General features: G+C 47.1%; 1 protein-coding gene across 3 annotated transcripts in view; it reads right to left on the bottom strand.

The window, feature by feature from the left end:
• Nucleotides 1-12,103, bottom strand: part of GGT5 (gamma-glutamyltransferase 5) — a 29,483-nt gene that overhangs the window by 9,788 nt on the left and 7,592 nt on the right. For all 3 annotated transcript variants that reach the window (XR_011966555.1, XM_072606715.1, XM_072606714.1), the window contains 4 exons: nt 10,510-10,702; nt 3,597-3,754; nt 2,528-2,674; nt 6-142 (listed from right to left, as the gene is read on the bottom strand). Coding sequence is in view for 2 of the 3 variants with exons in the window: in XM_072606715.1 (XP_072462816.1) it covers nt 6-142; nt 2,528-2,674; nt 3,597-3,754; nt 10,510-10,702 (635 nt within the window). In the remaining variant the exon portion in view is untranslated. The remainder of the gene's footprint in view (nt 1-5; nt 143-2,527; nt 2,675-3,596; nt 3,755-10,509; nt 10,703-12,103) is intronic.

Genomic DNA, 12,103 nt, shown 5'->3' with positions numbered 1-12,103 from the left:
CTCACCGGGGGCTCTGGGTAGCTTCGAGGATCCCTCAGTTTCCACTTGAGTGCACTGGCAAACTTCAGAGTCTCCACCACTCGGTGGTAAGTGCTGACCTTCCCCTCGGACTGGGCCAGGGCGTCCTGGGGAAAGTGAAAGCCTGGAGGCAGAGAGAGAGATGATGGTGCTAGTGCTCCCTCCCAGCTCTGGCACCATGCCTCAGCTTTTACCCCCCCTTTGTGGCCAGGCCAGGAACTCCATCCATCCTTGGTGAGCGGCCAGGCCAGCCCCTCACCCTCTGCCCCCAAGGTCCTCCAGAGAGCAGAGGAGTCAGAAGAAGGAGCCCTTAGGAGAGAGAAGACAGTGCCCAGAAAATACCAAGGTGGGGAGTCCTGCTGTGTGAGTGGGACCTCAGGCGAATTCCTTCGGCTGGAAAATGGGGACATAAATCCTACCCTTGCCTCCCTCACAAGCTGGGTGTGGAGGAGTAACCCTCCAACAGCTTCGGAAATGAGTCGTTGTGGGTCCATATCTCTTTGGGGCATGCACCCTTTAGTTAGAGCCTTGCTGAGAGACACCTCAGGGATGGTCTAGACCAGTTCATCCTGAGCAGGAATCTGTCCCCTCTACAACAAGCCTCTGGAATACCTCCAGGACAGGGTGCTCACTACCTCCCCTTCTCTCCTCTGACACTGCCCTCATCCCCTCAGGCCTAGACTCTTGCAATAACTCTTGGGTGGGGGGGACTGCCTGCTAACCCTCGCTTTAACTCCTCCCTCATTCCCCCCATTCCATAACTCCAGAGGCTCTCCATTGCCTCCAGGATCAAATACAAAACACTCAGGTCAGTGTTCAAAGCCCTTCCTAAGTTCCTCCCTTTTCAGTCTTCTTACTCCTTTCTCCCCCTATGTACTATGAGATGGCAGTAGCCCTCCCGGCCACCCCTCCAGCAGCCCCTCCATCCTGGCATCCTCTCTGCACCTGCCCACCAGGACAGCTCCCACTACTGACTCCAAGCTGGCCTCCTCCAGGAAGCCATCCCTCTGTTCACTAGCCCGTCTTTACACTGTGGGGAGCTTGCTTTTCGATTGCCAGCAGTGCCTTGCTGGCCTTTTTGTGTGCTCAGCATGGTGCCTGGCACACAGTAGGAGATTAATAAATGCTTGTTGACCCATCCCTCCAGGTCTCTGCTGACCTCATTAAGAGTCCAGTCCACTGCAGATCCTGACAAATCTCTCCAACTCCCACCCCTCCTGAGGACTTTACAGAGGGAACAATCTTCTACTGAGCACGTACTGCACGCCAGGCCTGTGCTAAGGTGCGTTTTCCGCCTATGACCTCCTTTGATCCTCACAACACCTTTGTGAGGGAGGCACTGTTATTATCTCCCTTTGTCAGATGGGGAAACTGAGGCAGGCAGTGGGTCTTGCCACAGCAAGAGTCTGAGGCTGGATTGGAACTCGGTCTTGCTGAGTGACTCCAAGTCCAGCGTGCCCCCAATCTACCTTCTCTGTGCCTCACGAGACTTAGACATCACCCTTCTCTCTCTCCTCTCAACTCTCAGACACCTCTCCTTGGCAGGCTCACCCCCTCCCTCTCTGCAACTCCAGCAGTGGCCCCCACGGCAAAGGGGGTCTGGGAGGCATCTAGGAGGGAGTGTGCCAGGGCACCGGCCTCACTTTCTCCTCCGGAGTCATGTGGGTCCTGTGACCAGATATTCATTTGGACACCTGGACATGGCCCAAGATGCCCTGGGGAATCCAGGCCCTTGTAGGCTAAGGTCCTTTCACTTTGAGTGAGATATACCCATTCAGTGAACAGGCCTCTTTAAGAAGTGAGTCCCAGGATGGCCCCTTTCATTAGAAAGAAAGAAAAAAAAAATCACACCGTGAGGGACAGACCCTCAGGGCTACTGTTCCCAAGAGAAACAGTTACCATTGACATTCACTTTGAGCCAGGAGGGCCCAAAATGTAGCCATGAAGTGGAACCTGGGCGGGGACCTGGGGGGCTCCAGTCTATGGACTTCAGAGCAAACTGAGTCCAAGGTACTGAGAAAGAAGGGAAGGAAGAAAGGAAGGAAGGAAGGAAGGAAGGAAGGAAGGAAGGAAGGAAGGAAGGAAGGAAGGAAGGAAGGAGAAAGAAAGGAAGGAAGGAAGGAAGGAGAAAGAGAGGAAGGAAGGAAGGAAGGAAAAAAAAGAAATCTAGCCAGTGAACTCCCAGTTAACTGTTTTAGTCACCAAAATTTCCCTTCCTTTGCAGAGGAGAGAGGGGGAGAGGTCGAGCTGAGTCACCCACTGGTACCCTCCCTCCCTCCCTCCATTCCAATTCAACCACAAGTCACTGTATCGTCTCCCCATGTCTTGGTCCTCTTCTAACTCAAGGAGAGAAAGTCAGAGGGAGGTGGTTAGCCCTGGGGAGAGCTGGACAAGCCCTGGCCTCAGGGGACTGGCTGTGTCCTGGGGCAGGAGGAGCAGCCAGGACAGACCACAGCTCAGGACCAGGTGGGCGGGCATGTGAGTTTCGCCCTCCCTGGCTCCGGCTCACCTTTGAGCACATTGAGGATAAAACTGAGGATGGCCCCTCCTGCGGGGGGTGGAGGCGAGTACAGAGTGTAGTCCCCCAGGTTCAGGGTCAGAGGCTTGACTACCTCGGCTTGGAAGCTGGCCAGATCCTCCTTAGTCAGTATGCTCCCTGCATGGGGCAGGGGGACAGAAGACAGAGAGGTTACTTCTGGGCCCACATCACCTGTCTAAGTCAGCTCTGGGTCTCCTCTGAAGCCCCTGAACCCTCAACTGAGAGTCTCTGATGCCCAGCCTTCCTCCAATTGCCTGCCTCCCCCAAAGCTACAGCTCCTTTTCCTTTCCTTATGCCATCATGACTGGCCACTGAGTGACAGCTCAGCCCCCAGGGAGGACCTACCTGCTTCCAAAGGCCTGGCACACACCCAGTAGGCACTTAATAAATGCTCATTGACTGACTGACAGACCTCCTGCCTTCCCAGCCTCAGTCTCACTCTCTCTCCACTTAGTGAGGAAGGGCCAGGAATCAGGAGGGAGGGAGGTGGACCCCTAGCGCTGTCTCCCCATAGAGCCTGTCACCTTCCCAGTGCCTTTCATTCTAGGATATCAAAGCACACTCTCCCCCAGGTTCCCTGTGATCCTCTAGAGGCAGTGACCTTTTCTGGCTGTCCCTTGTGCTCCCCCGTGCCTGCCCAAACTGGCTTCAAGCCCAGCCATGGCCCCACTTTGGGCTGATCACTGGTCAGTGGCATGGCTGGGGTGGAGAGGGAAGGGGCCTAGCATGCCTGGTGCAGCAGAATCAGCCCCAGACAGGTCAGAAGGCCAGGTCTGAGGATTTGTTTTTCATCTTTCCCTGGAAAGCACCCTGCAAACTTTAGGGCCTGTGACCAAGGGCTGGAATGCTCATGGGTGCTTTGAGATCCTAGGATGAGATCTCCTCCTTGGGGGGGGTCTTGGGGCTATAACTGTGTGGCCTTTCTGGAGACACACAGCCCCTGGCAACAGAGGCAGCCTGGGAAGTGATGGGGGGCCCTTGGTCCTGGTTTGGGGGCACCCAAGAGACCTTGAGTCAGGGTGCAAGGTGGGAAGCCCACCTTCCATGGTGAGGTCAGCCAGAAGATCCTCAGCTAGAGAACCCTTGTAGAACTCATCGGCGCCCTTCTCAGCCACAGTATCCAGGGTGCGTGCCAGCGCAGGCCACACCAGAGACTCGCCTTCTGCCAAGGGCTTTTTTCCATTGAAGAAGAGCTGGCTAGGAAGGTAGAGGGTGGCAGCTGTAGTTGTCAGGGGCACTGAGGGCACCAGGGAAGCCATGGAGGGAAACTGAAGACCCAAGAGGGCACAAGATCTGCCCAGGGTCAAACAGTAACCCAGGGGCAAAGCCTGGTTGGACCTCGCACCTCAGCTTTCCATCAGGGCCAGGTGCCACAGTACAGTGTCCCTGGGACAGGGGTGATCCTCACCAGAACCATTCAGACAGGTTGGCCCCTCCAGCTGGCTTCCTCCTCCTTCTCTTCTCCCTCCTCTAACTTTCAAAGGTCAGGATATGACTGACTTGCCCTCCCTGCTTTGGTCACTCTCCTCCTTCCACTTCTAAGGCTGGCACCGCCTTCTCCCTCCCTGCTTACTCCTTCTCTGCCTCCATGGTCAGATTTCCATCTTCTCCTTGAGCATTTAGCATGGGCACCTCCGGGCTCTTGCTTCCTCTCCCTTGGTTCTCTCTTATTCCAGCCTCTTTGCAGACGATTTGTAGGAGTCCCTCCTCCAGCCCTGACCTCTCTGCTGAGCTCTGGACCTGCTCCTGGCCAACCTGGCTGCTCTGCCTCCTGCTGCCCCTCACATCCTCCCTGATGCTGATCTCTGATCTGTCTCTGCAGCCTCCTTAGCATCCCTTTCCCTATCGCTGGGCAGGTTTTCCCACCTCTGTCCTCTGCCCTCCAATCCAGCTTCTAGTCACTCAGGGGACTCCTTGTTACACACTAATGATCGCCCAATACCCCTCTCACATCTATGCTGAGCACTCGGCCTTGCCTCCTGATCAGGCTCCAGATTCCTTGACTCAGCATTTGTCTTTTAGAGCCTGGTATCCCCTCATCTTCCCTGGTGCCCCCTCATCTTGCCAACCTTATTTCATGTTTTCCCCTTCCTCACCCTCTTTACTTCAGCCAAAGGGATGTGAGAAAGGAATTTCATTGTTCTGCTACCAAAGCAAATAATAAAGAAAGTAGCCCCCTGTCCTTGGGAACTGACCAGGATCAAGGTGCTCTGGCTTCATGAGCCTTATTAATATGAACTGACACACCCCACATAAAATGATCCCTCCATTTTCTGATCACGGATCCCATGATCTGGGAGGGGAAACAGGCTTGTAATGGAAGCATCAGAAAGCTTGTAACCCTGAGGCGTCTGGACCAATCATGACTCTGAGAGGAAGTCTGACAGTATTTAGTCCTGTTCTTGCTTCTGTACTGTGTGAATGTTCTTTGTGAACAGCACCCACATCCCAGGATGAGTAAAAACAACCACTTTCCTCTGCCTACTCCGTTTTTGAATCCTTTCCATGAGAATGGTGTGTTTCTCACAATTTGGTGCATGGGCCAGGAAATGAGACTCCAGGGGGTAAGTAAACAGATAGAGGGCAGAGCACTCCAGCTCAGTCTTGGAGCCATCCTTTTATCCAGGGAGGTCTAAGTACTGCTTTGTCACATCTCAGCATCCTAGGCTGATAAGTGAGCTTTGCCTAGGGTGGGAAGTGAGAGCTCTTGGGATCTATTGAGGACTGGACCAGCCCTTAGGTGTGACCAGTCTTTCGGGGACCTTCAGAGCATAAGTCCTAAAATGAGAAGTGAGTGCTCTTAAGAAAATGGTACCAGGAGGAGGACAGGGAATCTTCTGATTATTCCTTCGAATCCTGTTTTGAAGGAATGCTGCCTAGATTCCTTCCCTGTCTGCTCTCGAGACCAGTCTTAAGGAAGGACCTTCATGGGAGAGAGAGAGAGCAGAGAAAAAGAGGGAGGAGGGAGAATCTGGATTCTGGGAAGGATCCTTTGGAAATCGACTAGAAATCTGTCAGAGTAAATTACAACGCTGAGTTTTTGACTGGTCTGAATTTGAAATTGAAACTGGTGTGCGCTATATAATGCTTTGCCAAATGTCTGGTCTGTGTTGTTTCTGAGGTTTCATGTTCATAATTTGAGGTTATAAATGCAGCCTGCCAGCAAGGCGTGCTTTCCTCTTTGTCTCCTCCCTTCTTCCATCCCCCCTGGAGCAGTTTCAGAGGAGTGAGTGGGCAGGAGAGGGAGAAAGAGAGAGAAAAAGAGAGAGAGAAGTGTTTTGCAGTTTGGCTTGGTTTGTTTGCATGAGTGGTGTTAATAAAGCATTGGAACATTTTAAAAAGTTGTCAAAAAGAGAAAATGCCTCTTTCTGCATTCTAAACTCCGGCCAAGTTTTTTGAATGTGAAAGGAAATATAAGAAAGATATAAGAACTGGGGAGAGCCTTTTCCCCTCAGACCCAAGAAAGGCAGACTAATCAGTATTTAACCATTTCCTGCCTCAACTGAAAGAGAAGTTATTGTGTAACAGGACGCACTGAAAGATAATTGAATTCATTCTGGTTGCATTTGGAAATGTAAAAGGTGAAATGTGTCACTCTTAATTTAATGCTTAAGATAGGTTAGAATTTATTAAACTCTGCTAGAATTTAGTGGAAGATTAGCAAGCAAAAAAAAAAATCTCAAGCAGGCAGCCTGGAGTGAAGGGCTGAGAGTTTTGAATTCAGATTTAATTTGATCTCAAAGCTAAAGCCTGAACTTTATGTTCAAATTAAATCAATGTATCTGATATCAGATAATGTATTTAAAATTACAAAAAAAATTAAGGGTTTTTCTATCTTTCAAAGGTGATCATTTTAGGATAAAAAAACTTTTTGCTGGAAAGTGGGATGAAATTGGGGTATGATTTTTTATTTGGAAGGTAAAGGAGAATGAAAATAACCTCAGTAAAGGTTAGGAAAGAGAGAAACAAAGGCTTGAGAGAATGTATGGAAGGCAGAAAAGAAAAAATGTTGTGGAGAAGGACTGGAGTGGGAGAGTGACAGTGTGTACAATTAGAGAAGGTTATTAAATTTAAAAATGGGTGCTGACTGTGGTAAAGATATGGATTATTGTAATTTGTAATTATTACTATTTAATTAATTCTTAAGCTCCAGAGGTGTCTTGGTTCCAACTCTCAGATCTCTTTGGCCTGGGCCAAAGGCAACAGTTAGAATATTAACTTGACACATTTTAAGCTAACATAATTTCAAACTTTTAAACTTTTTGAACAAATAAAAGAAAAGTTATTCAAATTGGATGACTGTAAAGTGCTGGACACAAAGATGGGCATATGGGAGACACGTTATTATCTGTCTCTTATCTAATATAATTGTTAACATTGAATTTAAGTTTTTAAATAAGCAATAAGATCAATAATTTCTGGAAATGCGATTGACAATATCTGGAGTTATTGTTTGTGTATTTCTAAAGTTCTCTTTGAGGTAGAAATGGTGTTAAAGCAATTTTAAATTTGGATTTTGTTGCATATGGATTGTGTCTGATAGAAATTTGAAACAAATTTAGTTATAAATAAGAATAAGATAGTGCTCCTGATGGTAAATAATGGTAGATTTTCCATTTGAAATATTGGCTCTTATGAAGATGTGTACAGTGTTTCAAGATGTGATTTATCCTTGGTGCAAAGTAATTAGAAACGCATTCACCTAAATTGATAATGGTTTGCTTCAAGTTTTGAATATATAATAATATTTAGGACATTGTACATTTCTAAATTATGTGATTTGGTAAAAAATTATGTGGTTAAACCACAAGCCCTGTGGTTAAAAGTAATTTCTCTTAATTGTACTGTCAGAGAAAAATGATGAACGGGTTAAGAGCTGTTATGAATTCTGTGTAGAAGTTTCTGTGTTGTAGAATTCCTATTGGGAAGGTGAGAATTCTTGGAAAAGAAAGTTTATATGTATATATATTATATATATAAATAATATACTTATATATATGTATGTATGTGTATGTATGTATACACACATGTGTAGGTGTGATTTTCAGACCTGTTTCATGTAAGGATATATTTATGTATGTTAATTTGAAGGTTCATGGACATTCACTATCTATGTGAAATTCCAGAATGTAATTAATTTCTAGCGATATAGCTAAGGACAAATGAAAGATAATACTTTGGAATTTAAATTAGATTTAATGAATTCCAATGTTTAAAAGTTTATTTCTGCTATTAAGAAGGAAGTTTCAGTTAGAATTATTTCTCTATAAATCAAGTATTTACAAAAGCATGTTTATGAAAGGAGACTTAGTAATTATGCAAAGACTTTGTAAGATCTCCTCTTGTCATTTTTGTCACCAGGGAATTTGGGAATAAAAGGTAAATGGTTATTAAGAAAGGGAAATATTTTTTTCATGAAGAAATGTTCTGTAAAATCTTTTGTATGATTTTAAGAAGGCCTACAAAATGTTTATTTCTAAGCTAATTTGTTGTAATAACTTGATACTGAAGTTTATATTCAAACCTGCTGTGAATCACACCTTTATAGAGGTTTTACTGGAGTTGAAAGATTACCAACATGATAAGGAAGACAGGAGAAGTTTTATGACTCCAGGATATGGGAAGCTCTGTGGTGTTTTAGGATGGGGGGAAGGGACTTTGGACACCTTCAGGTTAAACAGTGTCCTTGCAGTCTCCTCATTTCCCATCTCCCTTTCCTTTTAAAGCCCAATGGTTTTACAGGAGGATTTTTTTAAAAGACCTAATCTTAACTCGAAGAGCTGCTCAGATAGGTCTGGGAAAATATTTACTCTTTCTGTTAAGTGATATGGAAACTGATGTTAGGAATTTTTGGTTAGGATCAAGTGAGCTAGGTCACTACTCAAGACCTCATTTTTTAAATATATAGCCCACCTCCTAGCATGTGAGTGAAGTTGTAAGATAGTTAACTAAGTTATTTGGCATTACAGTTTTAATGCTAAAGCCTAAAACTGCTAATTGATTACTGTGTATGGAAAGTAAGGGTAACAACCCTACAGGCCCCCCCGAATCCTTAAAGCTAGAAAGCCTAGAAATTGTTACTGAGGCAGTAACTGGGTCAGAAATCAGCTGGCCTCCACACCTAGCTCTTGAATTTAGCAAAAATAATTTCTAGTGACTGGCTTTTAGGACAAATTCAAAATTCAAGACGTAAGTCCTGGTAAAATTTTTGACTAGTGAAACCTGCCATCTGATGATAAAACTTCTGGGACAATAACAAATTGTGTTCTGCTACTCAGAGAGAATGTGATGTTACAGGTAGACGTAACCTCAGGGAAAAAAAGATTGAAAGGACAAGCCTGGCCTCTGCCTGGGATGGTATCCTTCTGCCTCAGTTTCCCCATTGTGTTTCTCTGAAAAGGAAGATTTTCCTACCCGACTATTCCTGAGCCTGGCTATAGAGTGGAGAGGATATCTAATTAGGCCCTTGCTTTTCATCTTTATGGCATGTTTCTGTAATCAAAGCAGGTAGTTTAAGATGTGGGCACAAAGCAAGTAGTGGAATCTTGCTGTTTTCAATGAAATAATTGGGTAAATTGGTGCTATGGTATAGTCTTGTGAAAGATAAAATCCCTAGAACAGAACATTCTTTCTAAATGATGTGAGAATAATTAGATAAAGGAAAAGAAGTTTGTGAAACAAAGGTACAAATGCGATGTTGACTAAGGCTGGGATTTAAAGTTATATCTGTCTACAATAAGGTCTTCGCATGTTTCAAAACAATATAAGAGCAAGTGGGTACTAATGTAATTGACAAATTAATGTAATTTGCAACTAATGTAATTACAAATGTAATTGAATTAATTACTGAAACTAGATCAGAGACACCTTCAGTTTGGGGAAAAGAATTTCAGTGTAAGTTTCTTACAGGCAGCTCACCTGTGGTAATACTTTTGCACTGACGGAAAAGTTAAATGTTTCTGTTTCGATCTGAACTCATTCCATGACCTAAACCTAAGCTGAAGTTAGCGTTTGAACTCATCATATTTATATTTCATTCTTTCAGACTGAGCATGGTTAGAGAAGGATAAAGGAGTTTGGGAAAGAGATACAAATCGATTAGAGCAATAATTTATGATTTTTAATTGGAACAAGTGTAGAAATGCATGCAGGCTATTTAAAGACTCACTTTCAAGAGGTGAGGTTAGTCATATAGGAAGTAGATTATTGGAGTTTGCTATTTAAGATTTTATGAGACAGTTAACTGACTTTTTCTGAGTCTAACTCTAAGTGTGGATACCAAGAAAGGCTGTGAACCACTGAGCCATGATGCCAACAAACCTATGCAGATATGAACTGCCATGGGAAGGTTGGGAGAATGTCTGTTCCACCTGAGCCTAAGGTAGGATTCTCCTGACTCAATTTCCCCACTGACACCAGGCAGACTTTAAGCCTGGCTAAATGCCAGTTGACCATCTACTGCCTGGAATTGACATGAAGTTGGGGGCCACAACTTCTCTCCATTCTGGGTACAGTGTCCTGCCCACAGGAGGCCCAGGAGGCTGCCACCCTCCTCTCCTTGGGTCCAGGTCTACCTCTGCCTACCCCTCTACCATCACCCTGCTCACCACATGCAAGGACTGGTCTGAACATCAGTACAAGAGCTCCTGGCCCTCTGTTCATGGGCACCTCATCAGGTGACTCTGGGTTCTCCTAACTCTGTCCCCAGTGAGCCCCCCCTGCACTCTATGCCCTGGAATGTCTCCCTGTGGCTACCCATGGGGTAGGGACAGGTATCTTCATAGGGGTGAGGGGGAAACCTTGAGCATGGGTATCAACCTGGGGCCAGTGGGGCTGGTGACACATTCTTGGTCTGAGGAAGGAGACAGCTAGTCTCATTGCCCCCAACCCAACACTCTGGGGAGCTTCAGTTTACCTTCTATGACCCCCGCCTATCCCCCTGTCCAACTCACCGAAGAGAGGAGCTATTTATGACCTGGGTAAGAGGGCTGTTAAGAAACAAGTTCAGCACCCTGGGGACGTGGAGGCCTTTCTGGAAGAGGCGGAGGGTGGGCTTGAACAGTTGGGCCCATGGTAAGCGGCCATGGCGCTGGTGTGCTAGTTGGTAACCTCGGAGCTCTCCTGGGACTCCAATCCAATAGGTCCCTGTGTGAAGACCAGCCAGATATGGGAGTCAGTGGAAAGACTTGGGCCAGTGGGGGGAGGAAGACAGAGCCAGCTGGCCCAAATGCCTGCAAATCCAGGAAAGGGGGACTCACAGGATCCTCCACTGTCTGGGTGGATGGGGGAGGCATAGAGGGCAACCCAGACATGAAAACCGTACCACATACTCAACAAGTAGCTGTTCAACTGCTGCTTGGATATTGCCAGAGACAGGGAGCTCATTACCTGATGGGGTCAGCCCGTGCCACCCAGGGACAGCTCCCATAAAGACGAGGTTCAGCCTCTTGCTGCAGTTCCTGGCTCCACCCTCTAGGGCCACGCAGAATGAGGCTGAGCCCTCCTTTAAAGGACAGTTTCAATCCCTGAGATAGCCACCCTGCCTAGACTCCAGGCGTCCTTCACTCAATGCTCTTCTCTCATGGAGTCTGCATGGACCTTCCCCATGTGGGTGACCCTCCTCTGGAGTCCCCGCAGTTCAGCCACCATCTTCCTAAGCTGTAGCCCCTGGAAATGAGCCCAGGCCTTTGGGTGCAGGCTGACAGGGCAAGGTACATGGAGACCATCCCCTGTCCAGTCCTGGAAGCTCTGCCCCTTCTCATGCAGCCCAAGATGGCATCAGCTCTTATGGCTGCCAAATGGCACTGCTGACTCATAGGGAACTTATGGTATACTCATACCCCCATCTTTGCTGCCCAACTGGGTCTCCCCACTCTTACATTGGAAAGTTGATTTTTGTACCCAAATAAATGTTTATGATCTGATGCCATCTAACTCAACTCTCTGGCCTGTTTGAATCCTCACCATGGCATTCAGTGTGTCAGCCACACGTCCCAGATTTGTTATCCCCCAACTAGACGACTATGCCATGCCTGCCTCTAGGTCCCTAATAAAATTGGTGAGCTACCCAAGACCAAGCACAGATCCTGTGGCACTCCACTGGAGACCTCCAGCCATGCTGCTGGACCTGATATAGACATCAGCCCTTCCTGTTTGGGCAGGGAGAACATCTGGGAGTCTTAGTTACAGAATCCAGGTGGGAAAATCACAGAGGACCCAGGAGGACATTCTGAGAAGCTTCCAAGAAAGGCAAACCATAACCTGGGAGCATTCCCCCAGGGCCCCACAGCCTCCTGCAGAACTCAGAGTCCACAGGGTGGTCAAACAGGCAGAGGGCTGAAACCAGAAAGAGGGGGAGGTCTGGCTTTGAATTTGACTCTACCTCCTTAGCTATGCACCCCTGGCCACCTCCCTGATTTGGTTTCCCTATTTGTAAAATGGGGATAATCATTGCACCTGACAACATGGGACATCATAGAAATGGACATTACCACCCTCCTCTTCCTCCCTTTCTGCCTCCGGCCCCACCCTGGGGCCCAGGGAAGG

This window comes from Notamacropus eugenii, chromosome 4 (genome assembly GCF_028372415.1).
Source record: "Notamacropus eugenii isolate mMacEug1 chromosome 4, mMacEug1.pri_v2, whole genome shotgun sequence".
NCBI lineage: Eukaryota > Metazoa > Chordata > Mammalia > Diprotodontia > Macropodidae > Notamacropus > Notamacropus eugenii.
Note: the sequence above shows the minus strand (reverse complement) of the source record. Positions and strands in the feature narration are given on the sequence as shown.